This window comes from Rhipicephalus microplus, chromosome X (genome assembly GCF_043290135.1).
Source record: "Rhipicephalus microplus isolate Deutch F79 chromosome X, USDA_Rmic, whole genome shotgun sequence".
In the NCBI taxonomy this organism is placed as follows: Eukaryota; Metazoa; Arthropoda; class Arachnida; order Ixodida; family Ixodidae; genus Rhipicephalus; species Rhipicephalus microplus.
The window spans coordinates 47,852,208-47,867,766 of record NC_134710.1 but is presented as its reverse complement, the minus strand read 5'-3'; the positions used below and the strand labels follow the sequence as shown (position 1 = coordinate 47,867,766).

The following is a 15,559-nucleotide window of genomic DNA, read 5'->3' as shown; positions in this document are numbered from 1 at the left end:
AAATTATGAACTTGTGATTTCGCTTGCGTATTGTTTCTGCTACTTCTTGTTTTTTTTTCTTGTTTGTTATATTTTCTTGTTAAGAAGTTGTATCTCACTGTCACACACTTCGGGTGAGGCCCCGCTGATCTAACATCGTCGTGCGGCAGACTCGCAGGCTTCCACTTTACGCTCCGGCCTGCGGCGCCTGAAAGGCCTCGAAGTGGCACATCTCGAATTTATTAATTAGCAGGTCGGTCGACCCGTGCAGGGTGGCACGTGTGATGATGTATGAGCCTGACCGATGCACTCGTAGACCAGACACAGAGATTTCATACAAAATGAACAAGCATTTAATTAAAACAAGGGCAATAGGCAGGAGATTACAAAAATAACACAGGAAAAACACTAACACACGATGAAAAGAACAGCTATATAACATACTATGTTCTGAAAGAACACTACAACAGGTACAGACAAAAGACAAATATGCCGAATGTTAATAAAATAACAACATGCTGAAACTACAGGAGAGACAAAAAAAATTTACGAGAAAAAGCTCTGGCTCGTGCTTCTGAGCTTCCACGTGCGAGACAGTGCACACAACTACAATTAATTAAAAGCTGGTTATAATAAAATAACAGTTTAAAAAAGTCACAATAAAAAGTTCCGTACAGACCAGGGCAGCTCTTGGTACACGTAGGGGAGTTGACGGGGTGTCGCTGAAGATCTTGCCACTTAGTAAATGACGAGGGTGCCCGGTATTGCAGCCGTCTCAATACGTTGCGCGGATCACTCCATGCTCGCCGCCTACGCGTGACTCGCGACACCGACGACCTCACTTCTTGCTGGCTGCGCGTCAACTGCCGAATCCTATTTCAAAGCAGTCAGAACTCTTTCGAGACGTCCCCTCTCGAAGTTGTTTATTTTTGCTCGAACACATGTCCGTCCTTTCGGTACAGGTGTAGGAAAGGCGCGGCGGCACCGCTGCTGCGTCGTTAGTCGCCGGGTGTCGTCTTCCCAACACAAAAGCGCCCTTCTTTGAACAATGGGGTGCACGGGCGATCGAAAATTACAGTCGTTTGTGACACTCACTGATGAACTTGTGCTGTGTGTGGGGTGAATAACATAAGACCAATAAGTGCCATGTTGAATTGCTCTTTTTTTTGCCTTCGCGTTTCTTAGGTGGCCGTGACCTTCGAGGTGGCCCAGTCCTCACCTTCCCAGCTAGGTCTAGACCGGATCGGCTAAAACCGGAAGAAATGCGCAAGGTTTTAACCTACCTGTCTAGCATTCCTTGGTAAGGCTGAGATGATGAATTGCTTACCATAAATATCTACTTGTAAAGGGATTGCTTCTTTCTAACATCACATCTATGCTTTTTCAGTGAGGAAGCTAGAGAACTTGGCTTCTCTGTAGTGATTGACATGCGAGGAGCCACCTGGGCTACGGTGAAACCAATCCTTAAAGTTCTCCAGGCATGTAGCAGCATTACATGTGCACTGTTTTACCTAATTTCTATGTAGTTGCAAAAACAAAACACCTTTCATGTTATTAGCAGCCACCAAACCTATATTATTTTGCGTTCTCCCTAACACTCGTGGTAGGATGATGATTAATTGATTCTTCAATAAAAAATGTACGTTTAAGACGTTTAGCACCAATAATGATTAAGAGAGAAATTTACAGTCAGTATGACAATACATGGTGTTTAGAACAATTGTAACTTTCCTCTTGGCTTGTTGTAGTACCCTGTCTTTACCATAGCCGTTCCTTTAAGCTTGGCAAAAAAGAAAAAAAAAATTCTATTTAAGTTGTCAATTACAAGGAGAGCTGATGTAGCCTAATACTCGGATACATGTCACAGCAGGGATTTTCTCAGATGCACTGAGAATGAATTTAGCTTGTCACCATTGACTGTTTATGAATATGAAACATCTCCTCTTTTTGAGGTGGCCTCTGCATTCATGTCACTGTCAGGATTAGTTTAACTTAAGATAATGGCCTCTGCTACGTACTTCTTTAGACTTGGTTTTAATGAATAGTTTATTGCTCTCACAAACTGGGCTTTCAGGATAAATGCAAAGCTTTCAGGCAAGAGGAATATATTGGTTATGTTTATACTAATGTCATGTCAAATCGATTTAGCATTTATTTTGTTATTAAACACACTTAGTCCTTTTTGTGTTTACTGTTTTGACGTGGCACTGCAGCAATGTGCAAGTGGGCCGCAGTGTAAATTTTTTTCAAGTTTTGCAGGCAGTATTTCGAAACCAGGCTAAAGAGCTATGCTATAGATGGTGCACCACAAACTAAATCATGTTTTTGAGTGATCTCTAAAATCCACCTCTATTGACATATCCATAAATTTTATAGTTGTTATTTTAGTAAATGATTACACCAACTAGTCAATTCATTACAACATAGAAATTACTGGGAGCTTCAGGTGGTTGCTTAAATTATGAAGCTGCATTGACCTGCAGAGAAAATCTTCTCTTTAGGACTTCGTGCCTATTAACTAGGAACATGAGCGGTAGATTTTCTTGCTTGTGTGGTATGATTGATTGTGACTGCTCTGTATGTAAACATGTTTCAGCTGCATGCTTGTGGATCAGATTTCGAAGTTCTGTTGCTTGTTTTTTTTTTCTGCACATAGATAGCTGAGGTGTAATACATTTCCTTGTTCTCTTGTATTTCAGGAATACTTTCCTGCAAAGATTCATGCTGTGTATATAGTCAAACCTGAAAACTTCTGGCAAAAGCAGAGGACAAGTATGGGTAGTTCAAAATATAAATTTGAGGTATGTATTGCGTCTTTGTTGGTGGTAGAAAATTTGTCTGTGGTCTGTGTGTGTTTAATATTTATCTTCCAATCCGGAGGAACTCATGGGATCTTGTTTTGATCAGTGCTTCTTTTAGTACAAATTTCAGGTGTTGCTTTCATTTGCTGTATTATCTGGAATTTAACCTCTATTAGTGGAAATGGGCTAACTTTTAACTTTCTACTATATCTTTTATTTACAGACTAATATGATATCTTTAGAAGCACTCTCAAAATCTATAGATCCATCACAGTTGACAACCGACTTGGATGGGACATTACCTTACGACCATGGCCAGTGGCTTGAACTGCGAATGGTGAGAAGTGCAATCTAAGTTCTATGTTGTCTTCTCGGTCTGTTAATGGTCACTCTAGTCTTTTGGAATGTTTTTGAGTTTTTGGGAACTTAATAGATTTTACTGCATTAGTACATTGCATATTAAAAGCATATTTATTTAATTAGGCGATGTGACCATTGTAAATTATGTGCTTGAGCAATTGTGGTCACATTCATTCTGTGGGAACACATCAGTAGTCAACCTCATAAGAAATTTCTTAGCTGTTGTTCTTATGCCACGGGCACAAGAATAACTTCTAAGAAACCTGTTATGCCAAACTCGCGATGCGCGTTTGAGAACCTCAAGTGATTGAAATCACTCTGGTGCTTTATTTACCCTTTGTCTCTTCAGGCACGTCTGTTGGTGTGCATTGTTACGTGACATCAATTTATCAATCCAGCATGTTCTATCCTTGTGTAATGTGAGAAGAGAGTTCTGATTCAGCTGTTATTTGACGATATGCATCAACTATTCATTGACCTATAAGTGAAATCTTGCTCGGTGATACCAGTAAGACGGGGTGCACCATAGAGGAAAATATACATATTAGTGTTTATGTGCTGTCTACACTGTGAATCAGTTTGCCTTACACCTTGCCCCAAATGTAGAATTAGTAAAATCAGTTGTTTTACAAACAGCAGTACCATAATACTTTTTTACACTTGTAGATAAACAACATTGTTTTGCTGCACTCCCTGTTGAGCGTGGCAGTCACTGTATTGCCTGTGAAGTACTACCAGCACCAAATGAAACCCGAACAGTGGCAAGCATTCGCATTGGTTTGGTGTGCGCTCTTCAGTCATCACCATTGACAGGTGAATGTCCGGTTCGGCAACACTGTGAATATGTACATCTTTCCATGGTGACAACTGGAAAGTGCACACTACACAAGTGCAAGTGCTTCCTGCTTTTTGGGTTTCATTTTACGTTGATAGTACGAGTGTTCACATTGAATAGAGAAAGATTGGCAATGGCAGGAGTTTTTTTTTTTTTTTTTTGCCTTTTGAAGTCTTCCTGTCCTTAATTACAGTAGACTTGCGATAATTCAAGCTCTTATAATTCATACTCTTGGTTAATTCAAACAAAATTTAATTTTTCGGTTGGCCCTCCTTTCTTTCAATGTATTTAAAAGCCTCCTAATTCAAACTGCATCATTCGGTTAATTCATACTTTTTGCAGTTCCTGCTTTCTCACTACTGTTTAAAAATTTGTGACTTATATAATTCTAACAGTAAAAAAAAAATGAAAATTAAGCACCTCAGGCCTTCAAAGAAAAAGGCTTTGCTAGTGAACAAATGTTTGAAACAAAGCACACACATGGTAAACCATGATGCTTCTCAACTGGTATAGAGAGCTTTGTGCTGAAGGCACATACCTATAGGAAAGATGCATTTGGCAATTCACGATTTCTTTAGAAGGTCTAATCAGTAGTAAATGGCCTATAAACTTGTGCACCTTACACCTCTGCTTTCCTTTTATTGCATGCAGTAAGGGTTTAAAAGCACTTGAAAGTTTGTTATTTTTAAATGTGATAAAATCAGTGCTTAATCATAATGTATAGTATCTCCTCACCCAGTGTCATCTACCTGAAAGCTTCTCATAATTCAAACAAAATTCAAAGGCCCCTTCAAGTTTGAATTAATGAGAGTCGATTGTATGTTGTCTTGTGATATTGGTTTGCTTTTTAATGATTCATTAGTACATATTACAAACACTAAACAAAAGAGATACAAGTGATTGACAGTTAAAGATAAAAAATTTTCCTGCCTCAAACCCAGCATGCTTAATTTTTAAAGTGTGAAGCATCAATAAAATACAGTATAAGAAAGTGGCCCTTTTTTAGTCACTTTGATGATTAGTTGAGCTTATGCTAATGTACTTGGATAGAGTCAATTATATCTATGTAAATATGTAGTCTTTCCAACCTCGTGTATAACATGGGTATGGTATATCCATCAAGCAGTTTTTTCGCTGCAGTATTTGTACTATCGGCGTCAAATGAAACACGAACACTGGAGCGTGTGGACGAAACAATTGCAGTGGTCTTGTATGTGCAGTCATCACCACTGATGGGCACATTATACGATTTGGCAGCACTCCGTGATACCATTGCAGTGCAATTTGTTTTATTGTATTCTTGTTCTGATATCCTGATATGGTGATAATGGTTGCTACCATGGGCATGCCGAGCCCATTTGGTCAATTCAATTTTATTATTTTTGTTTAGTTCAATTCTCTTTTACTTCGTTTCGAATATCATAACAAAAACAGAGGGGGCAATATCGGCCTGTAGGAGGGATCGGGCTGTGGTGCCAAACTGGATGCGCATGCCTATCACTGGTGATGACTGGACTGCACTCAATGTACCTCTGCTAATGCTTAATCCAGGCACTCCACTGTTTGCATTTCATTTGACACCGATAGTACCTACCATGCATAAGTCATTTCTTTGATCTGACTTGCTACGTATAGAGGGTGTTTCAGTTGCCACGTTCCTTTGCTCAAGTATTGTTATCACCCTGTTACACTACGTTCAGCGCGAACCGCACCTACGATGTTCGATAAGCTGCGAGGCTTTAGTAGATCGTTTCATTACGATTACGCCCACTTCAAGAACGTCGCAGATTATTCGAGAACCTACGTCGCCGCTAGCGATAACGCTAGAATATTCGATCGCAAGGGTATAAATGCCAACACTCTTCGCCACTTCTCAGTTGAATGACGGCCGAAGCTCTGCTCGCCGCTATTAGTGCCAGTGTCTTGCTATAATCTGATCTTCCTTTTACGTGGCCACAAGTTCGGCTCAAGTAAACAGTTTATTATTCGACCTGCGGTCTGCTCTTTTCGTCCTCGTCATGACACAGTGAACTAGGACCAAGTATTAAAATTTAAAGAAATTAAAATCCCGCTAAATGTTTCGAACTGGCATAGTATTATTCTGGGGCATACAGAGCTCGTCAGGATATTTTTTTTCTATCTGCCAAGCGCGGCACTTGACAAAGATCGGTTAATGAATTTTTGGCATTGTAACTGAAGAGAAAAGTCTTCAATACAGAATTGTAGTGCTCATTCAGAAACATGTGAATATTCAATCTATGCTTGCAAAGATAGTTTCCATAAGTTTTTTTGTCAGCCTTTCTTTGAAGCACATGGAGTTTAAATATATCATATGAGCTGTTTAGCACACAGCGATTTTAGTGTCTTCAAATGTAAGTTGAAAAAATTGTGAAAGGCTGCTTCACAGAGAGAGGTCGATTGAACAGGCTATGGATGACTGTTGCATGAATAGTAGGTGATAAAAGGGGCATACTATTGTACGAAACTCCTAGCAGGATTTGATGCACGTAAGCAATTTATTTTTCTTTTCTCACCAGTGAATAAGCACGATGGAGGGGGCGAGGTTGACAGTGTGATGAAGTACGGAAACAAAAAGGTTCACTCGAACGTTGTGGCCACTTTTTCGTTGTTTTATTTTTAGACGTTTCGTCCCTACCATTTCTGAACATTCGTCGCAGTCATCGATAGCCTGTTTAGTCGACTTCTGTGTGCAGTGCAGCCTTTGATAATTCATCCAACTTACATTTGAAGCAGAGCCGTAGCCAGAGTGGCACTCAACCCCCCCCCCCCCCCCCTCATTCAGATTTTTTTTTGCCATGCATACACATTGTAAAGTGTGTATGCATGTGTGTGTGTAAAGTGAACATTCGCCTGTCCGGCCCCCACTTTAAATTAACAAGGTGCCCCCCCCCCCCCCCCAGTAAACATTTCCGCATACAACCCTAATCAGAAAGCACTAAAAGCCATAGTTTCCTTAAAATACACTAGAGGGAACTCTGGCACTAGTGTCTATGGGAGCTGCAATGCATGGCACTTCATCGACCATGAGAATGATGCGTAGTACACGAATTTGTCTTATCTTCGTACTTATGGCTCCATGTGTGTTCGTGTGGCCTGAATCTGTTTTCTCACAAAACAACAATCTGCAAATGTTCGGCAGTTATGCTTCACCAGCTTAACTTCATAGGCTTGCCATTTCAAATCGGGTCACGAAGTTCAAAATGATTTGTTCTTTTCTTCAAAAGAAAACCGAAACCAGCAATAAACGAAGCCACAAGTGCGATTCGCCGCCTGTAAGTACGAAGACTATACAAACCCATATACTACACATCATTCCCATGGTCGCTGAACAATCGCAGCGCCAGAGTCTCCTCTAGTTAATTTTAGGAAATTCTATGCTAAAAGTATTACGTCTTACGTGGCAGTCACATCTATTTTTTGGAATTCACTTGCTTTAAAGAAAGGCAGAACAAGAAATTAGGAGACTTAGCATAAATTTAAAAACTAACGTTTCTGAGCAAGCATTGCAACCTTTGTAACGAAATTTTTTTTTGCTAGAATGACTATTTTTAATGTTGATTAAGCAATCTATGTTAATCATCGAGCTTGTTGGACTGTAAAAAATATCCTAGCATGCTGCTTTGACAAACCTTTTTCATAATCTGCAAGTGCTTTCTTGCACTGCATATTCGTTTAACTATTGACAGCATCTATCGTGCTTCTAGTTGAGACCAGGTCCTAGTTACAAATGGTAGAGGTTGTCTATTATGCACATTTGTATCAACAGAGCTGAGTCTACATTTTTCGCATGATAGCGCAAACAAACTGTGGTTAAACACGCTGTTTTCAGTAAGTGGCTGGCCGCCTTTAGCTAGGCAAGCAGCATAGCGGTAAAGCCAGTCTTACAATTACAAAAGGAGTCTGCTGCTGTAGACACATAGGGCCCATGTTTGTCATTTTAATATTTGTTACTAGTTATCTGAAACACTTTGTGTGCTTTCATTTAACCATAATTGTAATTCATTATTTTGTTGGTGAAAAAATTGAATATGTTGCTTGAGGAAACTCATTTTCACAAGTTATAGAGGACGCTAGTTGTAAGAAGGTTCTATGTATGTAATATTTCATGTTCTAAGATTAACCCTAACACTCAAACTGAACTATGCTTTAACGATAGGCCTTGGAGAAATTTCTTTGGAAAACTAGTGAGCTGCTGGAGCGACTAGAGATGATGAAAGAAGACCTGGTGAGCACAAAGTTTGCTGAAGATGTGGCAGGAGCTAAACGCATGATTGAAGATCACCTTAATGCCAAGAAGCGCGTGCTACAGATTCCTGTGGATGAGGTGGACCTGGAAGGCCAGCAGGTGCTGCACAGGTGGGTTCTAGTTCCAGTTGGTGTTGCAGTGGCTTCGTTGGTTGCACATGTATCTATGGTACTTGTCGATATTTGTGAAGGTGCAGTCATTTGTGCAGTAATGATTGTATCTTGTGATACCACTATAGTTTCATGCAAAGAATACTACTGAGTGAACTTGTGTTGTTAATGTTCAGAGAGCTGCAAGCATGGTGGTTCAATATGCACTGGAACAATGGCTAGCACGTGGACTTGCCAAAATTTTGTACTTATAGTTTCAGATGGCTTTGTGACTGGGAGAATTGATCATTTTAAATGCAAGGTGCTGTTCAAATTCAACAGTTCACAATAATTGGGCATGTGCGCTAAGTCTTACTGTCTTTTTCACTTAGAATGAAAGATTAGTTCAATGTTTAGGCCAAAGAAGGCAGGTGATGTGTTGTCAATAAAACCACAAGAATGTGTGAATTTAATATATGTATGTAATACTAATTTAATTCCCGTAGTAGCTACACGATTGCAGCACCTAGGTTCTCTCAAAAATGCTGTAGGCCCGTGTGCTCAGATTTGGGTGCACGTTAAAGAACCCTAGGTGGTTGAAATTTCCGGAGCCCTCCACTACGGCGTCTCTCATAATCATATGGTGGTTTCGGGACATTAAATCCCACATATCAATCAATCAATAGATTCTCTCCAACAAGTTTAGTAGGAATGGGTATGGTATGTGTATTGTATTATGTATTTAAAACAAGGCTGAGACACTGTGCACTGTGTTAGAGTCGGAGCCTGAAGGCATGTCAAATGCGAAGATGTGTAGACTGTTGTGTCGCTTATGTGGCAAGAAGACGCTTCTTACATTTAACTCTGTGCACCCTAAATTCTTAAAACATCACTTTTTTTTTGCTCATGGCCTGAGTGAATTGTCCAAGCGCAACATTACTCTACTTACAAAAGCAGTGTTTACTACTGCAGGCTACCCAGTACTTGTAGTGGTTTCTCTCACTCAGATCTACTGCAAATTTTTTTGCCTGTTATGAATGTAAGTTTGAATGAACCACAAGAACTATAGCCATATCATTCCTGTACAGTTATTTGATGCTTTGTCAACATCAAGGTTGTTTTAAGCCCCATGTAAACATGGCAGTTTGTATGAGTGACTTTGCCAATGATTTATCCTCAGCAATAGTTATATCAAATACCAGAATAATTTTAAAGTGTATGCAAATAATATAATCTATAAAATGTTCTTTTCCTGTAAAGAACGCTACATAGGACTGGTGGAAAGTGAAAGGATGAAAAATACCTAAGTAAAATGGGATTTACTTGAAATGATTGGGGCTTTCTGCTAAGTGTAGCTCATGTGGTTGTACTCTGAAGCTCATAGTATACAGATTACATCACATGTGAGGTAATTAGAGTGGAAAAGATTTTTTCTTTAGAAGGGCCCTGCAACACTTCTTGAGTGTGGTCAAAAAACGCTGCCGATCGGTAGTAGAGGCTCCCGACAACATGCAAGCCAAATATTATAGCGCAGCCCACGGCCTGCAATTTAAAATAAATTATCGAAGTCAGCTGAAAATTGCTTTCTCTTCTCACGACAAATCACGGAATATGCCCAAAAATCACACGTAGCAAGCCCATCTATCAGCCATTGACTGATTTTAACATGGCGCGCTCGCTCGTTACAGAGATCTCCGTGAGAGGTCGCTACTTGTCCACGCGTGCGCGCGCGATCACACTGAAAAAGCCACGCATTCGAAGAAATAATAAAAAAAAATTGGCCTCGTATCTGCATGTAATCTGCAAATGTCGTCGAGAGACGATAGTCTTGCATGTGGAGATAGTGAATAAAACATTTATTTGATGTTCTGCGCAAAAAAAATCGGCGAATGGTATTCCGGAGGAGCTGCGTTAGCGTGCCTCGAGCATGCAGCGGAGGCAAACGAGTGCATCAAGTCACGTCACACGTGAGACATGAGCGCCATCTGGCAGTTTTTTTTGGAAAACAAAGCGTTGGCCCTGAGACGGGCGTGCGCGCCCGTCTCAGAGGTGATAAGGTGTAGAACGCAAGGTGACGGGTAGGGGCCACCACCGTGTCTTCTTAGCAAAGCGTTGGAAACACACGCCTTTCCGTGCAAGCGTTGCATGGTCAGGGCAGGGTGATAAGCGCTAAGGTCCTTAGAATTACTTATGTATGCCTTTTCTAGTAAAAGACGAACATGCAGAATATATAAGTGTTGTTATGGTGCCTCAGATATGTGCAATAATTGCTTTTTTAATAGACAATCGCACACATATGAACGCTGATCCTTGAGCAACATTGGGGGGCGCTGCGGATGGGGTAGGCCGTTCGGGGTATCGGCTGGTGCTGTTTAAAATACCCGGTTCGCGGTAACAGTGGACAAACAGACAAATATACAGACAGATAGACAGACAGACAGACAGATCAAAGTTATTGCGTCGAAGGTCCCCAAGAAAGACTACCGTCTTTGAAAGAAAGAAAAGTGCTCAAGGTCACGAGACGCGCGGGATGTTTTTCGTTTGCCCCTCCCATTCCTCCCTGCTTAGCTTCCAGTGCTTCCATCAGGACGAGAGAACAGAGAATGCAATGGTAGCATGCGACAAACCTTTGTAACTTCACTCGCACTGGACGAATTTCTTAAGCTTTTTTGCGGCGTTGAATTCCTGAGGCAATAAGCTTTTCCATTGAATTCATTCCATGGTTGCTTGAAAAAGTGTTTCAGGGCCCCTTTAAGAGGAGATGCAATTCGAAAAAGAAGTTTCGTCAATTGTTAGGACAATGAAATTTTTTTACTGTATAGATAGGCTTTTATGCTGATTTAAGATATGTAATTAGTTTTGTAGTAAGTTGCACAGTGTTAGTTTTGTGCCATGACGATGTATAATATATAGTTTGTTTTGGATAAACTTTTTATGTCTTTGAACTTTTATGTTTCCGATTCATCAATGACTCGTGTTGCTTCTCATTAACTGTAGAATGCAAATAACTATCAAAAAAGCGCATATAAGACATTTTAGTGGACACGAAAGATTGTAATGTGAGAAAGTCTTGGAAGTCTCAGTTCATACTAATTGCTTGCTTTAGCTTCGCAATAATTATACAGACAATATCAAATTTTAAAAAAAGTACTTCCACCCTTCACATATTAAGGAATATCTGGGCAAAATTTTATCCTGATTTGGCTATCAGAAGCAACAAAAACAAGATTTATAATATCAAGAAGTTGCCCAAAAATGCCCAAAAATGGATCTCGAGAAAAACACATTTCAAAGGTATAAGTCAAGGCTTATCTATACAGCACAAATATGTTTTTAAATGATTTTTTTTTATTATGAGAGCTTGGTAATTATTGCAATCTTGAGCATGTTGCTTTAGTGAACTTTTCATGCGAAATGCAATAGCAAGCAGCCTGGTGACAATTTCCAGGATACTTTAGACAATGAGCTCTTTTCAATTTTTTTTGGTAGCCAACTTGTACTCTTTAAAAGCAATTTTGACCTACTTCGAGCTTAATTAAAATCTTCAGTTTTTTTTGTTGTGAAATTATAGAAACCAAACATGCAAATTAAAATGAAAAACTTGTAATTTAGGGAAAAACTTTTCTTCGACCTGCATCTCCCCTTAAACGAGACTCGCATTAGTACACCATCTATTGCTCTCAGAGGGAAGGAGCTTATCCACTCCTATTGGGAACTATAGGGGGCACATAGAAAGCCGGGCGCAGCGCGGACCACTTGTGGTGGGACGGGTGTGCAACGTTGAGAATCGTATAGCCGACAGCAGCTCCTCATTGCTTTGACATCTATGGTGGCAAAAGTGCCCGTGGCCGGTGCGTTGGTTCTTTGAGCAGGATTTTAAGATATTGTAGGGAGACATTCTTCTGCAATATCACTGTGAATAAGAAAGCCTGCACGAAAGTGGCAACGTTTTCAACGTTAGTGAGCGCCTTGCTGCCCGTCATCAGTACTGATGGCAAATGCGTGCGTCAGGTGTGTGCAATGCAAGAGGCTTGCTTCGTAACTGTTGCTGTAAGCTGTCATTTTTTCACACTTACAATAATATTCGTGATTGATTGATTGACATGTGGGGTTTAACGTCCCCAAACCACCATATGATTATGAGACGCCGTAGGGGAGGGCTCTGGAAATTTCGACCTCCTGGGGTTCTTTAGCGTGCACCCAAATCTAAGCACACGAACCTACAGCATTTTCGCTTCCATTGAAAATGCAGCCAGCGCAACCCAAATTCGATTCGACGACCTGTGGGTCAGCAGCTTAGTAGTACCTTTGCCACAAGACTACCGCACCGGGGCAATATTACTAGTGTGTGCGCACTACTAGCGCTCTTGCAGAATACTCGGAGAATTTAGAAATACTGATGGCTCCACGGCCATTCCCCGTGGAATGAATCAAGGTGAGTGGCCAGTGGTGTGCTCATTTGTTGTGGCTTCGTACCATGGTGATTTTCAACCACTAAGTCTCACCAATTGTTTTGCTTGAAATTGTCGCGGCATCATCCTCGCTCATCATGATCGTGGTTGTACCTCACTGCTCGTGCAGCTATGCTAAGAGCTTGAGGTGTGGGCGAGAAAGAGAAGACGCTACGATTTCAGCCAGAGAGGTCGCCGTAGCCCTGTTTTGTCTTTCACTTCATCTTGTAAAATGGCGATCACTTCGGCCACGGTGATGTCTCTCTCATACACTACAAGATCTTGCATTGTTTATGTTAGTTTCCAAAACATGCATCTGTCACTGCAGAACTGGTGAAGCTTCGTTTTTGACTCTGTAGTTCTGCTGCTCTGTGCCCTGCATCATTTCTTCCTAACATGCAGATTGTTTATCAATCAAAGAAAAAGACTTCGGGTTTTTGTTCTTTTGAGGCTATAGCGCAATGTTTTAGCCAATGGAGCGTTTGCGATGACGAATGCTATTTACTACGCAAGACGAAATGGAATGAATGCTAAGGTTATCTAATCAGGCTTATTCTTCAATACTATCTTTTTTATTCATTAAACTAATTGCTTGTTTTGAAAGCAACCTACTGTTAAGCATTTCTATATTATCAAAAAAATTTTTTTATATAACAAGGCACCGCTAATTTCATGACGAATCCCCGTGGTGGGTTGCACCAGTTTAATAAAGGTCAACCAACCCGTCAAAGGCCTAGCCTGATGCTTCCGCATTCACATAGTACTTCGGGGAAGCTAGTTGTGTTTACGGTAATATGCTACGTAACTCAGTTCGCCCCTTAACTGATGGTTCTATCAACCCAGCAAAGCACTAATTGACCTCTCATTGCAATCCCCAAAGCTGTAAGGGTTGACGGCGAGTTAATAATTATCAAGGTTCTTTGAAGCATTCCACCAGCCATAAGCTGAATTAAAATATCTTGCATAACTTTCTTTTCTCACTAGCATTATGGCAGCAGGAACGTCACGAAATATTATTGCACCTGCAGAGGTGGGGTCTGAGACCAATTCAAGCATGCAGCAGCAGAACGAGAGACGACAGAGGTATTGCACCTGCAGAGGTGGTGTCTGAGACCAATTCAAGCATGCAGCAGCAGAACGAGAGACGACAGAGGGTGCGGGAACCAAACACTTTTTATGTCTCACAACTGTTTTTAACTAATTTTGCTGCCCAATAAAGCAGGGACGAGTCGAAAAACTGTAAAATGTAGTTCCTGCAGGACACAACGTGTACCTTTTGGTGCAATCGACTACGCAACAGTTCATGATTCCGATAAACTACATGCTAGCGAGCACTGGGAAAGCATTTGGTTCTGCTCGGGCTCTCAGTGGCTGTCTGCTCTGACAGGCATGGCACACCAGTTGCTGTGCACGGAGTGTATACCTTGAACTCCGTCAGTAACTCATTATACCTTCAACTTTGTCATTAACTCGTTACACCATCAAAGCAGCTCACATTGAATAATTGAAGTGTTATGATTTTATTCAATTGTTTGCCACTCATCTGTTTTGTGCTTCTGTGTGGCATGTATTTGCTAACAGGAAAAGAAGTTGTTGGGAGTTCAATTATCTGTCCTCTTCTATGCGCATTTTGCTTTGGTTGTGCTGTCCATAAAAACTTGGGGCTGCTTTAAAACAGGCGTGTGATTTGTGGTCGACAGGTTGGGTGTAAGCAGTGGGGGCAGTGGGAGCAGTGATTCTGGCTACTCAAGTGGAGGTGACCCAGCTGGACCTCAAGTTGGCCGGCTTCTGGAGAGCCTGCGGCTAGCGCGGCAGCATGTTCTCCAGCTTTGGCATGTGCGTAAGGTACAACTAGACCAAGCCCTGCAGCTGAGCTTATACCAGCAAGATGCCCACAAGGCAAGTGCCACTGCTGGCGTTCTAGAGGGACATTAGCACTTAGGCTCTGCATGTGACTGTGATTGACAGTGCTACTTGATTTGTATGTGCATATCTCTGTGCCTTGAAAGAAGGGAATTGTTTTAAGGGCTTGTTTCTTTGTTAGGCACAACTAATGAGATCAACAGATTGTTTGCTGATTTAATTAGCTAAGGAAATCATCAGGGACATTATTTGTTTTTTATTTATTCCAACTCTAATATAATGGTTTTGACCTAAATTGAAAAAAATTGAAGTGGAAGGAAAATCACCTTTGCATTGTTGGGATTCTAATCCACAACTTTCCGATTATGTGTTAGTACGTTACGCAAAGCTTCGTGCATTATGATGACTGCTTCTGCTATATAGTGTGGTACAAACTCAGTACATGAGCTTGCATATTGTGAAGAAATGCCTGTATGGGCTGCTTTTGTAGACCATACAAATTTTTTATAAAAATGCCATGACTGTCACACCTCTGTTGTGTATGCAAATAAACACTGTGCCAAAATGTAAAAAGTTTGGCACACGTTAAGTTTCTCTGAAAGGAACATGTAACAAAAGTTCATTAACTTCTTAATCATTAACTTGAGGGTTGTTGTATATATAGAAAAGTGTTAGGACGGGACAAATTATGGCATATGCATTTTTAATACTCATTAAAAAAAAACTAAAAAAACACATGCAGTTTTGAGATATCAATAAACGAAACTGAGGACCCCAGTGTATTTGATATGGAAACTGAGTGCTCCGAGTGCACAGCAAAATGCTTTACACGGGTTATGTCAGACCGAAAAGCTCACATGACAACCTTCGAAAAAAAGGCTCGTCACAGCAGAATTTGCTCAGGAAAAGCTGCA

The 15,559-nt window shown here is 40.7% G+C and overlaps 1 protein-coding gene across 3 annotated transcripts in view; it reads left to right on the top strand.

Moving 5' to 3' along the window:
- Positions 1-15,559, top strand: part of trio (trio Rho guanine nucleotide exchange factor) — a 458,133-nt gene that overhangs the window by 6,021 nt on the left and 436,553 nt on the right. For all 3 annotated transcript variants that reach the window (XM_075876473.1, XM_075876472.1, XM_037427115.2), the window contains exons 3-8: positions 1,165-1,279; positions 1,367-1,457; positions 2,679-2,780; positions 3,004-3,117; positions 8,153-8,352; positions 14,483-14,681. In XM_075876473.1, the coding sequence (XP_075732588.1) occupies positions 1,165-1,279; positions 1,367-1,457; positions 2,679-2,780; positions 3,004-3,117; positions 8,153-8,352; positions 14,483-14,681 (821 nt within the window). The remainder of the gene's footprint in view (positions 1-1,164; positions 1,280-1,366; positions 1,458-2,678; positions 2,781-3,003; positions 3,118-8,152; positions 8,353-14,482; positions 14,682-15,559) is intronic.